This window comes from Oncorhynchus tshawytscha, linkage group LG16 (assembly GCF_018296145.1).
Source record: "Oncorhynchus tshawytscha isolate Ot180627B linkage group LG16, Otsh_v2.0, whole genome shotgun sequence".
Classification (NCBI taxonomy): Eukaryota; Metazoa; Chordata; class Actinopteri; order Salmoniformes; family Salmonidae; genus Oncorhynchus; species Oncorhynchus tshawytscha.
In genome coordinates this window covers 59,665,873-59,685,102 of record NC_056444.1, presented here as the reverse complement: position 1 = coordinate 59,685,102, position 19,230 = coordinate 59,665,873, and the positions used below count along the sequence as shown (strand labels likewise).

Sequence of the window (19,230 nt, the reverse complement as noted above, 5' to 3'; positions counted from 1 at the left end):
TAAGATCTAAACCAGGCCAGAACTTGTCCGTGTAGACCAATTTGGGTTTCCAATCTCTCCAAAAGAATGTGGTGATCGATGGTATCAAAAGCAGCACTAAGGTCTAGGAGCACGAGGACAGATGCAGAGCCTCGGTCTGATGCCATTAAAAGGTAATTTACCACCTTCACAAGTGCAGTCTCAGTGCTATGATGGGGTCTAAAACCAGACTGAAGCATTTCATATACATTGTTTGTCTTCAGGAAGGCAGTGAGTTGCTGTGCAACAGCTTTTTCAATTTTTTTGAGAGGAATGGGATCAAAAATCAAAAATAAATGTTGGATTGTTATTATTTTCCTCAATTAAGTTGGAAAAATAGGATGATCGAGCAGCAGTGAGGGCTCTTCGATACTGCACAGTACTGTCTTTCCAAGCTAGTCGGAAGACTTCCAGTTTGGTGTGGCGGCATTTCCGTTCCAATTTTCTGGAAGCTTGCTTCAGAGCTCGGGTATTTTCTGTATACCTGGGAGCTAGTTTCTTCTTATATGTTTTTAGTTTTTAGGGATGCAACTGCATCTAGGGTATTGCGCAAGGTTAAATTGAGTTCCTCAGTTAGGTGGTTAACTGATTTTTGTCCTCTGATGTCCCTGGGTAGACAGAGGATGTCTGGAAGGGCATCAAGGAATCTTTGTGTTGTCTGAGAATTTATAGCACGACTTTTGATGATCCTTGGTTGGGGTCTGAGCAGATTATTTGTTGCGATTGCAAACGCAATAAAATGGTGGTCCAATAGTCCAGGATTATGAGGAAGAACATTAAGATCCACAACATTTATTCCATGGGACAAAACTAGGTCCAGAGTATGACTGTGGCAGTGAGTAGGTCCGGAGACATGTTGGACAAAACCCACTGAGTCAAGGATGGCTCTGAAAGCCTTTTGGAGTGGGTCTGTGGACTTTTCCATGTGAATATTGAAGTCACCAAAAATGTAAATATTATCTGCTATGACTACAAGGGCCGATAGGAATTCAGGGAACTCAGTTAGTTGTGCTGTATATGGCCCAGGAGGACTGTAAACAGTAGCTACAAAAAGTGATTGAGTAGGCTGCATAGATTTCATGACTAGAAGCTCAAAAAAAAGACACAAACGTTGTAGTTTTTTTGTAAATTGAAATTTGCTATTGTAAATGTTAGCAACACCTCCGCCTTTGCAGGATGCGCAGGGGATATGGTCACTAGTGTAACCAGGAGGTGAGGCCTCTTTTAACACAGTAAATTCATCAGGCTTAAGCCATGTTTCAGTCAGGCCAATCACATCAAGATTATGATCAGTCATTAGTTCATTGACTATAACTGCCTTGGAAGTGAGGGATCTAACATTAAGTAGCCCTATTTTGAGATGTCAGGTATCACATTCTCTTTCAATAATGGCAGGAATGGAGGAGGTCTTTATTCCAGTGAGATTGCTAAGGCGAACACCATCATGTTTAGTTTTGCCCAACCTAGGTCGAGGCACAGACACGGTCTCAATGGGGATATCTGAGCTGACTACACTGACTGTGCTAGTGGCAGACTCCACTAAGCTGGCAGGCTGGCTAACAGCCTGCTGCCTGGCCTGGACCCTATCTCATTGTGGAGCTAGGGGAGTTCGAGCCCTCTCTACGTTTGTAGATAAGATGAGAGCACCCCTCCAGCTTGGATGGAGTCCGTCACTCCTCAACAGGCCAGTACTGTATGTCATAATTTCTTCTGTATTATGTCCCAAAAAAATTGGTTCAGAGATTCAATAACAGACAATTCTCATACAGTATCACTTCCCACGTAGGGGTTGTAATTCCAATGTTACTCATGTTGTCATTCCTACTACAGAGTGCTGCGAATGGTTAGGGTACCCATGGTGGCTGATGAATTTAAATTTACCACTCTGTCCTAAGTAAGATAGGACTACAGCTGTTTATCGAAAGAGGAAAATACTTTCTAATTTATTTGAGTGAATCACGATTTTAAATAGACCATGCATAATGATTCTCCATTGCATGATCTTTTCATTAATCAACCACCAGTCCACTATGGGGATTTAATGTGCCATAAAAATCTTTAATTTTCTTTAGACAGTGAAAACACAAATACAAATGTACTCATTCACATCTAAACACACTTTAATACCCTTGGCTGTGGTTAGTATTAAGGTGACAGGTCAGTTTTTCATGATCAGTCCAGCAAATTGCACAGGCTGTAGACAGGCAGCATTAAATAGCCTGGTTATCTATATGGGACACATGCTCTGCTCTCTCTCTCCCTCTACCCAGCATCACAAAACAACCGATCTCAACAGCAACCTTCGAGGCTCCAGCAACACAGAGTGCTGCTCACTGCTAACACTGATTGAATGTCCTTACCTGTTTCAGTGCCCATGTTAATGCTGTGATAAAGTTAATGTTTTATGGAATGTCTTTATGGAATCACTCATACATACATTTATGTTATGCTGCTGTTCTGAATGTTGTTGTCAGGGCACCCTTCTGTGTTTCAGTCCTGTTGGAAGTTTAACAGAGTGACGGTCATAAGTCACAGACGGGACAATATTATTAATATCCGGGAATTATTAATATGATTTTAACAGATTTTGTCAGAGGCAAATCACCTCAACTACACAGCATGTGGATATCACTGAAGGAATCCAACTCCACAATGACCCACACTTCAAAGTCAAAGTGATTTTTAAAATCTTTATTAAACAGTTTTTTTTCCGTACCCCAATAGAATTTGTACAATTGTAATCAAAGCGAGGGGATGTGGTTGTCCCATCCCAGCAATTTCAATGAATCTATGAATACCGCAGGTCTATTAGTTGCTGACACTTTCTGTCAATAAATCATTGGTCATACCGTAACTAAACAGAGAGCATTCTCTTAGTGGTATCCAGGTGTGCTCCTGTAATCATTAACATTGTCAGCTAACCAAGGGGAAGTCCTTCCTCTGTTTAATTCCCAGGCACTTGACATTTGCCTGTTCATTACCAAATGAGTCATTACCTGATGCAATCACTGATGAGCTCATTGTCCCCATTAGGTTTGAATAGGATGCATGTCAAGTGGTGCTTGTGGGTCTGTCACTTTGCATTAGCAGCTGTTTATCATGTACAGCAAATGAGTGTTTAACCAATCAGAGCTGCTGGACACAATCACAACTCCACTCACAACAAGTCAATATCAGTTACACACCTTATGTGATAGTCAATATTGAGTAGTTTAACAATTAGAATTTATGGCCTATTCAGACCATTACTCTGTTCCAGCTGGCTAATAGGTGTGTTTAGATACGTACTGTTTGGTGTAGCACATAGAATTTTCGACCAAACATAACTTGTCAATACTTTCTCAATTCCAGACTCGGAAGACGACCAATGTCTTCTAAACGTTCATGTCTAGTTATTTCTTTGAATTTAGAAAATGCTCTGTTATTAAATTAAACGTTTTGCTCCATGAAGTAATCCAACAATGTATTCGCCGCCATCTTGTCTATTTCAAATCTTCTCTCATTGATTGAGACAGGTGGGTGTCCACCCCAAAGTGCCGCATGTCATGATGACACTCACCTGTCTCAATAAAATGAGAGAATATTATTTAATTTGAAAAAGATGGCGGCGTACACATTGTTGGATTGCTTGGTTAGCAAAACATTTCATAACGGAGTGTTTAAAATGTTCAAGCAAACCCTCCAACTAGACATTTATAATAAGAAGACATTGGCTGTCTTCCAAGTCCGGAAAATAGGATGTGTCGCCAAGTTAACGTTGGTCGAAAATTTGGGGGCTCTCCGAGTGGCGCAGACGCATACGGCACTGCATCTCAGTGCTAGAGGCGTCACTACAGACCCTGATTCGATTCCAGGCTGTATCACAACCGGCCTTGATTGGGAGGCCAATAGGGCGGCGCACAATTGGCCCAGCGTCGTCCGGGTTAGGGTTTGACCGGGGTAGGCTGACATTGTAAGTAAAAATGTGTTCTTAACTGACTTGCCTAGTTAAATAAAATAAAATAAAGAAATAAAGTTGGTAGAAAATTATCTGCTACTCCAACAGTACCTAACCTGTAACGACCTAATGGAACATCGCCTTAGCCCATTACAATCTGCTAGCTATGAGTAGGTAAGACTCACAATGAGTTTCAATCTGAGATGGTTGGTTCACCTTCGGTGACTCTGGCAAAAATGCTCCATTCTCCAATGGGCTTGTTTGTGGTCAGTGTTAAGTTTTTCATTGGCTTTTCCCCGAACATTTTTTCAGAGAGGATTATCCTCCAGTATGAGAATGCTGGATTGGAATGATTTGTCTCGTTTGAATCAGACCTTTTGGACACACACAACATATTGCACTGTTATTAGACACAAAAACATAGCCTGGATACAAGGATCATGTACAAAACCTCTCTTTCGAAAATGTGAGCAGCCAAAATCATGCCTTGATTGTAGACAGAATTGTGAAGAGGCCGGAATAAAGTGGTACAGTGCCTGTAGTGCTGATGGTGATTCATATGAAGAGCATTGTACTGCATTCACATGACTGCCAAGAATATAAGGTAGCCATATAAATAATAGCTGATCTTAAAAAAAAATCCAAATTAATCATGTGAAGCATTTTCCATTGAAGGCTGTGAAAAAAAAAGGAAAAAAAGAAGAGTTAACAGTTTTCTGCGATTTCTCAGTTCACTATTCTCTCTCTACTCAATATCCCTGTGAACTACTGACAACCCTCCTTGACCCCTTTCAGTACCCACATCTAGGCCAGGCTGCCTCTCTCTCGCTCTCCCCCACGGGCATCTGTCCAAGACATTATTCTATTATGGGCAAATTAAAGAGCTAGGAAGCTCTACATAATGCTGATGAGAAATGCATGGATAATGCTGCATAAGAAAACATTGAGACACTGACACTGAACTGACCTGTGCACAGTAGTATTCTGTTTTTGTCTCAAATATTTCATTTCTATTCTATTAATTCCTCTGTTCAATCTACTGTAAATGTGTCATTGTTAAAATATATAACAATTCTAATTATATAGTATAGCTTTCATAGCATGATATCAATGAGCATTAACATACAGTACCAGTCAAAAGTTTGGACACACCTACTCATTCAAGGGTTTTTCTTTATTTTTACTATTTTCTACATATATTTTATATTTGAGATTCTTCAAAGTAGCCACCCTTTGCAATGATGACAGCTTTGCACACTCTTGGCATTCTCTCAACCAGCTTGGTGAGGAATGCTTTTCCAACAGTCTTGAAGGAGTTCCCACATATGCTGAGCACTTGTTGGCTACTTTTCCTTCACTCTGCGGTCCAACTCATCCCAAACCATCTCAATTGGGTGGAGGTCGAGTGATTGTGGAAGCCAGGTCATCTGATGCAATACTCCATCACTCTCCTTATTGGTCAAATAGACCTTACACAGCCTGGAGGTGTGGTTTGGGTCATTGTCCTAATGAAAAACAAATGATGGTCCTGCTAAGTGCAAACCGGATGGGATGGCGTGTCGCTGCAGAATGCTGTGGTAGCCATGCTGGTTAACTGTGCCTTGAATTCTAAATAAATCACAAACAGTGTCACCTCACACACCATCACAACTCCTCCTCCATGCTTCATGATGGGAACCACACATACAGAGATCATCCGTTCACCTACTCTGCGTCTCACAAAGACACAGCTGTTCGAACCAAAAATCTCAAATTTGGACTCATCAGACCAAAGGACAGATTTCTAATGGTCTAATGTCCATTTATCGTGTTTCTTGGACCAAGCAAGTTTCTTCTTCTTACTGGTGTCCTTTAGTATTGGTTTCTTTGAAGCAATTCGACCATGAATGCCTGATTTTTGCAGTCTCCTCTGAACAGTTGATGTTGTGTCTGTTACTTGAACTCTGTGAAGCAATCTGAGGTGCAGTTAACTCTAATGAACTCATCCTCTGCAGCAGAGGTAACTCTGGGTCTTCCTTTCCTGTGGCTGTCCTCTTGAGAGCCACTTTCATTATAGCGTTTGATGGTTTTTGCGACTGCACTTGAAGATACTTTCAAAGTTCTTGACATTTTCTGCATTGACTGACCTTCATGTCTTAAAGTAACAATGGACTGTCATTTGTCTTTGCTTATTTGAGCTGTTCTTGCCATAATATAATATAATTGGTATTTTATCAAATAGAGCTATCTTCTGTATACCACCCCTACCTTGTCACAACCCAACTGATTGGCTCAAATGCATTAAGAAGGAAAGAAATTCCACAAATTAACTTTTAACAATGCACACCTGTTAATTGAAATTCATTCCAGGTGACTACCTTGTGAAGCTGGTTGAGAGAATGCCATGAGTGTGCAAAGCTGTCATCAAGGCAAAAGGCAAACTTTGAAGAATCTCAAATGTAAAATATATTTTGATTTGATTAATACCTTTTTGGTTGCTACATGATTCCATATGTGTTATTGCATAGTTGTGATGTCTTTACTATTATTCTACAATGTAGTAATAGTAAAAATAAAGAAAACCCTTGAATGAGTAGGTGTGTCCAAACTTTTGACTGGTACTGTATATAACTAGTTCTCTTGCTTATCTTTGAACCGAGGGCCATCTGCAGAGATCCTGCCATTCAATCATTTGGACGTTTTCCAATGCGAAACTAGATTAGAGGCTGGAGTTGATGTAGATTGGTCCAGGGAGCACAGAGCCCCTTATGGGCTATTGAACGGAGGGAAGCAGGGAACACAACAATAGACAACATCTTCACATAAAAAGAAGGCAGCAGGTAGTATTTTATCAAACACTTTGTCTTATGGTCTCGATGAGTGCTTTTTTTGATGTTCCCCCTCCTTATTCTGCCGGGTTTGAGAAAGCCTTCTTGCCTCCTAGCTAACTTGCAATCGGATAAAACGTTGCTAACATTAATCTATTTTTCAATTCAAAGGGGAAACAGTTGGCTGTAAAATGTATTAGGATCAGACCTAGAATCAATTTGAATGATATGGTAGGAAAAAAATGTCCCTTAGGCATTTGCTTATAATACATAATTTAACTTGTGTAATAAGAAATGTAATTTCTGTCATGAATGAAGATATACCGTATGTAAGTACAGTATCAACATACTAAACCAAACACTAGTACTAATACTACTACAACCACCACCTCCACCATCTTCACTACAGCTCTACTTTAACAGAGCTATTGCAGCTACTCGGATGGTTGTAACTAGCTGATGCTCCCTCAGCACTATGATGGTGTGCTGCACTAACTACAGTATGAGGCACAAACAATTGCTCAAAATGGTGCTGATCTAAATGACTTGAGTGGTTTACAAATGTCCCCAGTCCAGAGAAACTCTATTAACTTTCCCATCAACTGTACAGTAATCTTTCTCAGGTTCCTCCTGTAATGATCCAGAACTGATTTCAACTGTATGGCTTGAGGAGACCATCAGTAGCTTCAAATTAAAGCAGTAAATCAAATCTGTTTTTAAGACAGAAAATTCATATTTTTTCCCTTTTCCCTTATGGTTATATGCGTATCAATGTTTCTCCGATCAATATTCTACTCTCATGCGGATCACAGTATCTTCATGCTTGTTTTTGTACCTGCAGAATGTCGTCAAAAAGGCAACCCGTTGTGAATAGAGTACATACAGTAGTACCACTATGCACTTGTATTGTTGGTGGTCCAAAGTGCAGACAGTGCCACAGCTGCCATACTGTATGTGTCTTACAGCAGGGAAGTTTGTTGTGCATTTATCATTTATGTAAATAGCCCCTTCAAGAAATCTATCCAGTGACAGTGACAGCCAGATGGGCAAAACAAAACAAACCTTTTGGTCTTTACATGATTTGAAAGACAAACGTTCCATGAGTGAATGATGCTAACAGGTTTGTAGTGTTTATCTCTGATAGTAGCCCCCTGCCATGTTGGGACACAGCATGTCTATGGAGGCCTTATTGTAATGGGAAAGCTTGCTGATCAGGAGGCAGGCGGCATATTCCTCCACTGCACAGCAATGGCCGTGATGAAAGTGGGAAATGTTGGCTCCACCACACCTGTCTGGCTTCTGACATCACTCCCCTATTATTGCTTTGTAACAGTCATTCAGCTCAGCACCAGTGAATTATTGAGTAAGCTAGGCCAACCAGAGGTGAGATGGTGTAATACTCTATATGAGGCAACCACCAGCAACTTGCGTATGTGCGTGTATGTGCGCGACTGTGCATGTGCGCGTGTGTGTACGTGCGTGTGTGCATGTACAGTATGTGTGTGTTCAGTGAGAGTGAAGGAGAGAGACATAAATGGTTTACTTAATTGCTCTGGCATGATCACTCTCAGTCATGGCAATCAGTCTTTCTGAAATGAGGTGTTCAGTTGCAAAGATGAGTTTCTGAGTTTCGACAAGTAATGTATGATGTAATCAAATGTTCACACAAGCACAATGAAGACTTGTCACAATGGATTTATTGACGTCTTACTAGTGAAGTGAGAGTAATTGTGTTGATTTCATTTTCTTGTCACCTTATGAGTTTTTACACAGGTGTTGGAGTGCTGTACCTGTCGTCTATTTCAGGCACATTTCTTTTTTAATTTCAGAGCCATTCTAAAGTCCAAGACAGGATGATTGACACGTTTACACTCACAACCATTATTTTGTGTCTCTGCCTGTATACACTGCGATGCTGAGATATAACTGTTCTGTCTCACTAGTCACAGTAATGACCTGAGAGGAGCGTTCCTCACATTAATCCCCCACTGGCTTGGTGTCGCTGTTTGCAGATATGGAGACATGGTTCCAGACTCCATAGCGGGCAAGATATTTGGCTCCATCTGCTCCCTCAGTGGCGTGCTGGTGATTGCTCTACCTGTGCCTGTTATAGTCTCCAACTTCGCGAGGATCTACCACCAGAACCAAAGGGCAGATAAGATGAGGGCACAGCAGGTAAGAGAGAGAGAGAGGCGTGATGTCATTCTCATCATCTGCATGTCAGTTTGTTGTGAAGGTCGACAGACCCTTTGCTGTAATGTATCCTATGTGTGATAGGGTTCTATCCTTACTAGGTGTGCTTGTCAGGCAAATGCCGATTGGAAAGCTACAAGGATTCACACTGTCTTGTGAAATGTCCGTTTTGTATTTATTCCCCCAGATATTGCTCACTGGGTTGTATGTGGAGCAAATGCTGACACAGGCATTTCTATCCAATTCTTTTCCATTCTCCAGAAAGTGCGCCAGGCAAGGATTCGAATGGCTAAAAAAGGGGCCACCAATGCATTCTTGCAGCACAAAGAGGATGGGGGATTGCAGGTAAGCAATACACATGAGCAAATGTTTCCTTATGCTCATATAGAGAATCATAGTTATTTCACTGGTGTATGTTTGGATTTCACATGTACAGCATACAGTATTTCACCTAAAGTATGTTTAAATATATATAGTAGTAGACACTCACCAGGGTCTGAGCAAAGTAGGGCAGAGTCCATGGCAAAAGGGTGAATTCCTACTTTAATGCTTTTAGCAGAGGTTCTGGACTGATAAGATAAAGCATTTGGAGTTCAGCTTCGTGACAAAACAAAATGGCACTAAAGCTTTTCTCTTTTCTGGAGATAGTTTTGTTGCCATGGCATCATTAATTGTTCCTTTAACTGTAGCTTATTCTTGGCCAATAATAACTGGATTTACTTCAGAATCAGACAGATTGCTGTTCTCTTTTTCTTTCTCCCCCCTCTCTCTCTCTCTCTCTCTCCTCTCTCTCTCTCTCTCTCTCTCTCTCTCTCTCTCTCTCTCTCTCTCTCTCTCCTCTCTCTCTCTCTCTCTCCCTCTCTCTCTCTCCTCTCTCGCTCTCTCTCTTTCTCTCTCTCCTCTCTCTCTCTCTCCTCTCTCGCTCTCTCCTCTTTCTCTCTCTCTCTCTCTCTCTCTCTCTCTCTCTCTCTCTCTCTCTCTCTCTCCCCTCTCTCTCTCTCCCCTCTCTTTCTCTTTAGCTCTCTCTCTCTCTCTCTCGCTCTCCCCTCTCTCTCTCCCCTCTCTCTTTCTCTATCTCTCTCTCTCCCCTCTCTCTTTCTCTCTCTCTTTTTCTCTCTCTCTCTCTCTCTCTCTCTCTCTCTCTCTCTCTCTCTCTCTCTCTCTCTCTTTCTCTCTCTCCTCCCCGACACCAACACTTTCTGCTGTAGTTTCACCTACCTAATCTTTACTTTACTTAACTGACTTTATTGTCCCCATGGGGAAATGCTGTTGCAGTGTCATGTACACGTTTAAAGAGGTGTTTAATTACAAAACAAATTGACAATACAACTTTCATAACAGTTACAAACCAATAAAAAGAGACTAGCCTGCTGGCCTTATCTGCATAATAATCTCATGTCATTATGATTGCCTATTTGAAAAACATATATATATATATACATTTAAAAGAAAGATGAATTAAGCTGCTGGCCAGGAACATCAAGCACATTGTAAGAATCAGTCAGCTTCACTTTCAATGACATTTAAAATAACCGAATGCCACGTTGACAGTCATTAATATTTAATCCCAAACTTTCCTTTGATTAAATCTATCAGTCAGTACCAATAGTCCTGTAATAATGAAGGATGACTTGCTACACCAAATATCTATTATTTTTCCCTCAGAATGAATCTCATTCACAGTATGCAAATAAATGGTTTCAACCAATGATCCTACACCCTTAGAAAAAAAGGTGCTATCTAAAAACAAAAAGGGATATTCGGTTGTCCCCATAGGAGAACCTTTGAATAACCCCTTTTGGTTCCAGGTATAACCCTTTTGGGTTCCATTTGGGTTCCATGATTTACATACAGAATAATACTAAATGCTCTGTGACCAGGTTGACATACAGTACTATGTGCATGGCAGACTAGTGTAGTTAGTAACTGTGTGTTATATCATACACTCTATGATGCCAAATATGATTGAAGACAGCAATGCAACTGGAAGTATCTCCAGTAACATTCCTTAATACCCATAGCCAGTGCAGGGAATTAAAGAAGGGCTCCCTCCCAGACATATTTCAGTATACTAATCTTGCTTCACCAAAGGAGGAGAGAGGGATATAAGAAGATGCCTATTCTGCTGATGTAACGAGTGGAGGTGGGAGAGGAGGAGGAGGAGGAGGCACAGATGGGGAGGGATTGAATTCTCATCTTTACTATGCACCAGGTTGATTCCAGAGTAGTCTTTATTTCTTCTCAGCAGCTGAAAGCTACTATAATCCAATATTTACAATCCCAGAGTGAGAGGGTATTTTTTTCAGCACGGATCTATAAACCCATTACTAACAGGACTGCAGAGCTATTTATAAACCTAGAGGGGTTGTTTTTTCTCCCAGGTCTATCACAGCGTTGTATATTTTCCTGGTCCTCTTAGTCTTGCCTGCAGTATAGTCTCTATACCAGAGTCCCCCCCACAAACACCTATAGAACCATCTCCCCAATTTGACACCTCACTGTTTCCCGTAACATGGATCTTTAAAAAAAACATTAGCATAAAGAATGCATGGCTTCCAGCCATACCCGAACTTAATCTATGAATCATGATTTGCAATGCTATCTCCCACAGTATTTCTATCTACAGTATGTTCCTCTTTTGATAAATTAGGACAAATATAGCCAATTCTGTCATATATTGCAAAACAAATAACCTAGGATTGAACTCTATCATGAGGACTGCATAATCCTATTCCAAATGACCGTGATTAACATTCATTTTAATCTACTGTATGAGGGATAGCTAGCAGTCTGTTTTCTACTTGATGTGATGTAATGTAATGTAATGCAAAACATTCTCTCAGATTTCCAATAGCTAACATGAAATGTTCAACCACTCATGCAATGTCACCGCAGTGCAGTGTTTTGTGCTGTTGTACACGGCAACATATAGACTGGTGCAGAACAACAAAACCATCAACTAAAGAACACACTACTCACTTAATCCATCTCCTCTGTTATTCAGTGACCCAATAGAGCACGACCTCCAAAGGGCCAAAGCTAATTGTTTTTATTTCTACTTAGGGACGATCTTATCGGACATGTCTGTAGTGAATCAAACAGATGTCCCTTAGCCCGCTGACACTGCAGCAGGTCTCCAGACTGGCTTTGTGACTAACATAGCTGTTTCCCTCCCTCCCTCCCTCCCTCCCTCCCTCCCTCCCTCCCTCCCTCCCTCCCTCCCTCCCTCCCTCCCTCCCTCCCTCCCTCCCTCCCTCCCTCCCTCCCTCCCTCCCTCCCTCCCTCCCTCTCTCCCTCCCTCCCTCCCTCCCTCCCAGTCTGACACACTCTCTCTCAGTCTAACAGATAAGATGATCTCAATGTAGATGACTTTGACAGGCTGTCTATTGCAATAATGATAGCGATCAACCACCTTGACCTAGAAATCTCAGCTTCACAGCCAGATGTTTAACAAATCACAAAAAAAATGTTTTTTTAGGAAGCATCAGAGGGGGCACTGGTCCTCTGGGGTTCTGTGTGTCCGGGTGAACATCACTGGAGAGAGAGACCATGAACGGTCACTTACTGTACAATCAGACAGTCAAGGACAGTCACTCAGATGTATTTCCTTAGCCCTGTGGAGGCACACGGTCTACTCAGTAGTACTGTGTATGGTATTATTGTATCAGTAAGAACTCATTCTACATTGTTTGTCGGGCAAAATCAAATCTCACATGTGTTTACAATGTTAAGTTTGCTTATCACAGCAATACATTACCAGCTACTAATTCAACTATTCATGTCATTGTATTTTCACTTACAATATCTTTTCATGTGTGGCCATGTTGGGCTAAGTGATTTGCTCTCTTGCTGTGTCCCTCAGGATGGTGATGGTGACAGCACACCTCTTTGTGTGAAGAACAGGTCCGCCTTTGAGCACCAACATCATCACCTATTGCACTGCTTGGAGAAAACCACAGTGAGTGCTCCTTTTTTGCCTGTTAACTATCTCATGGATCATTTTTATTCAAGGTGATCACTCACTTTGATGTACTTTATGCCCACTCAGCAGTGTTACGCTCATGATGCTTCACACTTTCAGCAGTTATGAGCAGCGATCACAGAATTACAAAAACTTTATTGTCCACGCAATGTGGAAATTTGTCTTTGGGCTTCACCACTTAAAAACAGACATTAAACACCATCAGGAGAACATCATCCTGGAGCTATAGCATGCAGAAACCTACAGCTAATTCAAAGCTGTGAGGTTGATTTCTTTCTTTCTTTACTTAACCAGGAGAATCCCATTGAGACACAGAGTCTCTTTTACAAGGGTGATCTGGCCAAGAAGGCAGCAGTAGTCAATACATTATCAAAATGTACAGCAAAGTAACACAATCCAGCCTGCAGGAAACATTTACACTCCTCCTGAACATCTTTGCCCCAGATACTCACTGAGGGACATGATAGACATTTTTATTTCTTGTATGTTTCGACAGAATCACGAGTTCACCGATGAAGTCACCTACAGCGAGGTGTGTGTGACCGACTCAGTGGGCTTCCGCACCAGCCGCAGCACTTCGCTGTCCAGCCAGCAGGGGGCCACCACAACCTGCTGCTCCCGCCGGGCCAAGAGGAGGGCCTTCCGCCTTGCCAACTCCACTGTCTCTGTCAGCCGGGGCAGTGTGCAGGAGCTGGACACGCTGCACGTCACCAAGACTCCTGCTGGTACCCAGTACCCACAGAGGTACTGTACCGCACACACCATCCACCTGATCCAAGGAGCCCACCCCTCCCTTTCTATCTTTGCCCCACCACTAAATCACCTGTAGAGGCTGTTGATGTTTTAGTATATATTACTCTGGCTGATTCATTGAAAATAACCTTCTGCTGATCCTGAATTACGAGCTGAGGCAAAGTTGTTCAAGCTCTGCTGCCTCTAACTATTTTGATGCTGTTGATGTTTGTCAAAACAACCTCCGTGGGTTTAATGATAAATGTACCAGAAGCCTAAAACCATGCAAAAAAATGTTTTACATTTGTCACTGTAGCATGACTAATGATAGTTTATTGTTTAGAGAAACAGTTGATCATGGTGAAATTGCACTTGCATTTTTATACATAGTTGTTGTAGATGGATGTATCACTTTACAGAGAGTGGAAGAACAAATTACCTGTCTAGAATACACTGATCTACTTACAATGATTACACATAAGTCCACACAAAATTAACAAGTTGGACTATTAAAAGGAATATTGGCGTGCATTGTCTAACTTTATCTATGTGTGTGTGTCTGAGCAGTCGCTCCAGTCTAAATGCCAGGACTGAAAACCTGAAGCTGAACTGTGATGACTACACGGCAGCCATCATCAGTATCCCCACTCCCCCAGCCAACACTCCTGATGAGAGCCTACCTAACTCCCCCGCCATCCCTGGCATCCTACGCAACTCTCGCTCCAGTACCTTCAACACCCAGGAAACTGTCAAGATCTCCTCTTTATAACCCCCTGAAGCACAGGACCTTGACCCATTGCACAAAAGAAGAGGAAAGGGGCCCATCAGAGAAGAACATGGGAAAGAAGGACATTCAAGGATGATACCACACACTCTTTGCAAATGCTTCACTGCAATACCAACGTAATGTCTACTGAATAGAGGTAGGGCTAGCGTGAATCTTTTTCATTTATTCATTCATTTGATTTGAACCATCCACGTGACGTGCTGGGGAAGTTACTGTTACTGGTTGACCTTTTGGTCCAGGGAGTTACGGGGGGTGGGGGAGTTAGTAAATTGAGTGAGTATCACAGAGACTCACGGAGACTGTGAGCTGAGCAGGAACAGATGACAGCGTGTGAAACAGGAATCTACATGCCTCTTGGACTCAGAGAACGGACACATATGGATGGTGTGGTTGGTAAGAGTGTTTTTCAACAATGATATACCCACCGTGGCATCGAAGGCCTTTTTACTTTTCAAGATATGCAACGTTAGAACAAGCAGGAAAAACAAATATTCAGTACATAATGTGTGTCAAAAAATATTGCAGGGAGAAATTATAAAGATTATGAATAATGACAAAATTATATTGACATATAAATACACCTTTAGAGAGAGAAATATTAGTTCTGCATTCTGCAATAGATTTCTTCACACAAACTCGGATGAAAATAAAGGAGTGATTGTTAGATGGTAGTGCATATGTAACATATTTTGTATCATACGTCTCTAAATCACATGCATCTTCAAACCTTACCAAAAAATGTCAGTGTAATGACGAGCTTAATACAGCGATGCATGTTCCTGTACAGTAGATGGTGGAGAATAGAACTGCTGATATTAGTGGTGTCAGATATGACGAGCTCATAGGTTTTTTTGCATGGTACCTTATTCTTTCCCGCAGAACAGTTAGTTTGATTTCTTTCTCCTTACAACATTGTGAAGTAATAATGATGTCACGTGCTGCACCAGAAGTGTACATTAGGTTAAAAGAAATAAAAAATGAATGAAATAAAAATATTGAGGCATGTTCCTCGCCAGAATGCGAAGTGGGTGAGTATGATTGTGTGGTCTGTGTGTGGTAGGTTGGGAGGACTTGTGTTTATTGATCACAAATATGCATGGATACCGTTGTAGGTATTTTACCTGTTTCTTTTGGGAAATAAAATGTAGAGGAGGGATTCAACAGCATCCATTGTCAATGAGAAAGAACTTCGGGAGAAGAGGTTACCAGTAAGAAAAGTTCACAGTTACCTTTCGTTGACTTCTCTTATTGTAATATTATGTTACAGGGTTAAGTGTATGCAAGCCCGTTGATGGCTGTGTAATTGACAAACAACGTTTTTTTTGTTAAACATGCTAACATATCGGTGCTGCTACTGTACTTCATTGGACTTTACTGTTGTCATGGCTCCAGTTCTGTTTATGAGATCTGGTGTTTGCAATAACCGTTGTAATTATTTTACCGCAAACTTTGGCAAATCCTACTTTTTCTCTCCGATGATTATTATTTGCATAATATTGCAATGAAAGACTTCCCTGTAACTGTGCACTACAGCTGTTCTAAAGTTACTTTAGTATTTATTCATATAATGCAGATAGGAGTAGAATGAGCACTATGTCGACCTCACACATACTTGCTGACATTCATTTCCAAACATATATAGCGATATGATTCACATTATTTACACAATGTCGTTTTCTCATGGAAGTGACAACAGATGAGTAAAGTCGTGTCATATGCTTTATACGTGTATGCTGTATGAATACAACACACGTTTGATGGGAAGATTATATAGTAATTATAAGAAGCTTATACATACCACTCCTAATGAAGTGTTTACCTGACCCAATGATAAGTGACCGGATGTGTAGGCTCAGGAGAGGTGGCGCCAGCCAGTACTCAGTCAGCGATAGAGATGCACTGATTCCCTAGAGGACGACGAGCGGAACAGATCAAAAGCACAGTTGTCTATATTCTATTCCACAAATAAAGCAATTAGAATTCAGACAATTGTGTTGCCTTTTATTTTCAGTCTCCCAAAAAAGAGAAGGGATAGACGCTTTGTTCCGGTGCTTCTTCCCCTGAATAATGGTGGTGTTTTTCTATTTGATCCATAATCCCCTCTATGGTAAGATTTCATTTGAGAAGTCACCAGTAGGGGAGGCTACAACATATGATGTAAAATATCCCCTTTCACCTTTACACTCAAATGACGGGAGACAATGATGACATTACCTCAATGTTTTTATTTCTAATTAATTCATTTCAATTATCAACAGTCTGTTTTCATAGATAGTGCAGAATAAATAGATTGCGGTGAAAATCTCAAGTACGGTATGCTTAGTTTTAACCCACTGTGTGATCTGACCATAACATGACCTGTGTTGAGTAACCCTTTCCATCTCTGCATGTATGGACCGGAACAGTGTTCTGTCTCTGTATGTTTTATATGTCTGTCTTAATCCTCCTGACATTGAATCTGACCTTTGTAGTGGCACTAACCTGTGTAAAATGACATCATTAATCTGATTTGTGGTATTGACATCAGAGGGTAGCTAGCTAGAGAATGGCTGAATGGGATTTACGGCTTCACTCATATTGCACTTGCTCCACAGTATTAGCCCTCACAATAGCTAGAGTCTAAGCCTCAAGTTCTTATCCCTAAAGTCAGCCCTCGTTACATAAACATTTTAGCAGATGCAGAGCGATTTACTGAAGCAATCAGGATTATTGGCCCAACGCTCTTAACAACTAGACTCTCAGTGCCACCATATTTACTGTTGTGTCAGTATAGCCTATTTTATATGTCCTCATATTTCATGTTACACCTAAACCTTTTAAATGAAGTAAATCAGTAACAAACTAAAAAGACATGGAAAGATCGAGACGTATCACATATTTATTACAAGAGTTCATCTAAACTACAAGTTCAATTTATGGACTTACAATACCGACACCAACGTTCAAAAGTTTGGGGTCACATAGAAATGTCCTTGTTTTTAAAAGAAAAACACCAGTCTCAATGTCAACAGTGAAAAGGCAGAGTCTAGGCAGAGTCGCAAAGAAAAAGCCATATCTCAGACTGGCCAATAAAAATAAGAGATTAAGATGGGCAAAAGAACAAAAGAACTTTGGCTAGAAGGCTAGCATCCCGGAGTTGACTCTTTGCTGTTGACAAAGAGACTGTTGTTTTGTGGGTACTATTTAATGACGCTGCCAGTTGAGGACTTGTGAGGTGTCTGTTTGTCAAACTAGACACTCTAATGTACTTATCCTCTTGTTCAGTTGTGTACCGGGGCCTCCCACTCCTCTTCTTATTCTGGTTAGAGCCAGTTTGCCCTGTTCTGTGAAGGGAATTGTACACAGCGTTGTATGAGATCTTCAGTTTCTTGGCAATTTCTCGCATGGTATAGCATTTTCTCAGAACAGACTGACGAGTTTCAGAAGAAGGTCTTTGTGTCTGGCCATTTTGAGCCTGTAAACCAACCCACAAAAGCTGATGCTCCAGATACTCAACTAGTCTAAAGAAGGCCAGCTTTATTGCTTCTTTAATCAGAACAACAGTTTTCAGCTGTGCTAACTTAATTGCAAAAGGGTTTTCTAATGATCAATCGGCCTTTTAAAATTATAAACTTGGATTTTTATTTAACTAGGCAAATCAGTTAAGAACAAATTCTTATTTTCAATGACGGCCTAGGAACAGTGGGTTAACTGCCTGTTCAGGGGAAGAACGAGAGATTTGTACCTTGTCAGCTCGGGGGTTTGAACTTGCAACCTTCCAGTTACTAATCCAACGCTCTAACCACTAGGCTACCCTGCCACCCCAATTAGCTAACACAACGTGCCATTGGAAGACAGGCGTGAAGGTTGTCGATAATGTGCCTCTACGCCTATGTAGATATTCCATAAAAAATCTGCCGTTTCCAGCTACACTAGTCATTTACAACATTAACAATGTCTACACTGTATTTCTGATCAATTTCATGTTATTTTAATGGACAAAAAATTTGCTTTTTTTCAAAAAACAAGGACATTCCTAAGTGATCACAAAATTTTGAACTGTAGCGTATGTGAAATAAACTGTCAGTACGTCGGCTTACTAAGATGGAAGCTGTGCTTTCTGTTAGCAAAGATATCCCTCTGTGGTCTGTGTTTTCTCATCAAATGTAAGCAAACTGTTCATTGCACAAGAGTACGAAGATAATCATCCAAGTAGACGTCCAAGCATTTCTCTTACACACGTTGGCCACTATGTTACATCAAAAGTGAATAATGAATTAACGTACTCATGATGCATTCATTGAAATCATCAATCACCTGATTGCAAAAGGGGAAAGTTACAGAGTACATCTGTTCTTTAAAAGTACACTTGATGACTGATAGGCCTACCCATAATCTGATGACGTGTCCTCCCACTGGGCACACACTGGTTGAATCAACGTGGTTTCCACGTCATTTCAATGAAATGACGTTGAACCAACATGGAATAGACATTGAATTGGCATCTGTGCCCAGTGGGCCCCTCTTCGGAAAGGTCAAATTTCCCCTTCCAAATCAAATCAAATTGTATTTGTCACATGCGCCAAACATAACAGGTGTAGACTTTACCATGAAATGCTAAATTACAAGCACTTTCCCAACAATGCAGAGTTAAAAAGTAAGAACATTTGCATGCAAAAAAGGAAATAGTAACACAGTAAAATAACAATAACAAGGCTATATAAAAGGAGTACCGGTACTGAGTCAATGTGATGGGGGTACGAGGTAGTTGAGGTGATTGAGGTAATACACAGTG

General features: G+C 41.0%; 1 protein-coding gene across 1 annotated transcript in view; it reads left to right on the top strand.

Annotated features, from left to right (window-relative positions):
* Positions 1 to 16,449, top strand: part of LOC112216030 (potassium voltage-gated channel subfamily D member 1) — a 59,814-nt gene extending 43,365 nt beyond the window's left edge. Inside the window, exons 3-7 of the mRNA XM_024375622.2 lie at positions 8,775 to 8,937; positions 9,217 to 9,300; positions 12,818 to 12,913; positions 13,434 to 13,681; positions 14,237 to 16,449. Coding sequence (XP_024231390.1) covers positions 8,775 to 8,937; positions 9,217 to 9,300; positions 12,818 to 12,913; positions 13,434 to 13,681; positions 14,237 to 14,438 — 793 coding nt within the window. The 3' untranslated portion in view covers positions 14,439 to 16,449. The remainder of the gene's footprint in view (positions 1 to 8,774; positions 8,938 to 9,216; positions 9,301 to 12,817; positions 12,914 to 13,433; positions 13,682 to 14,236) is intronic.
* The last annotated feature ends 2,781 nt before the right edge of the window (positions 16,450 to 19,230 follow it).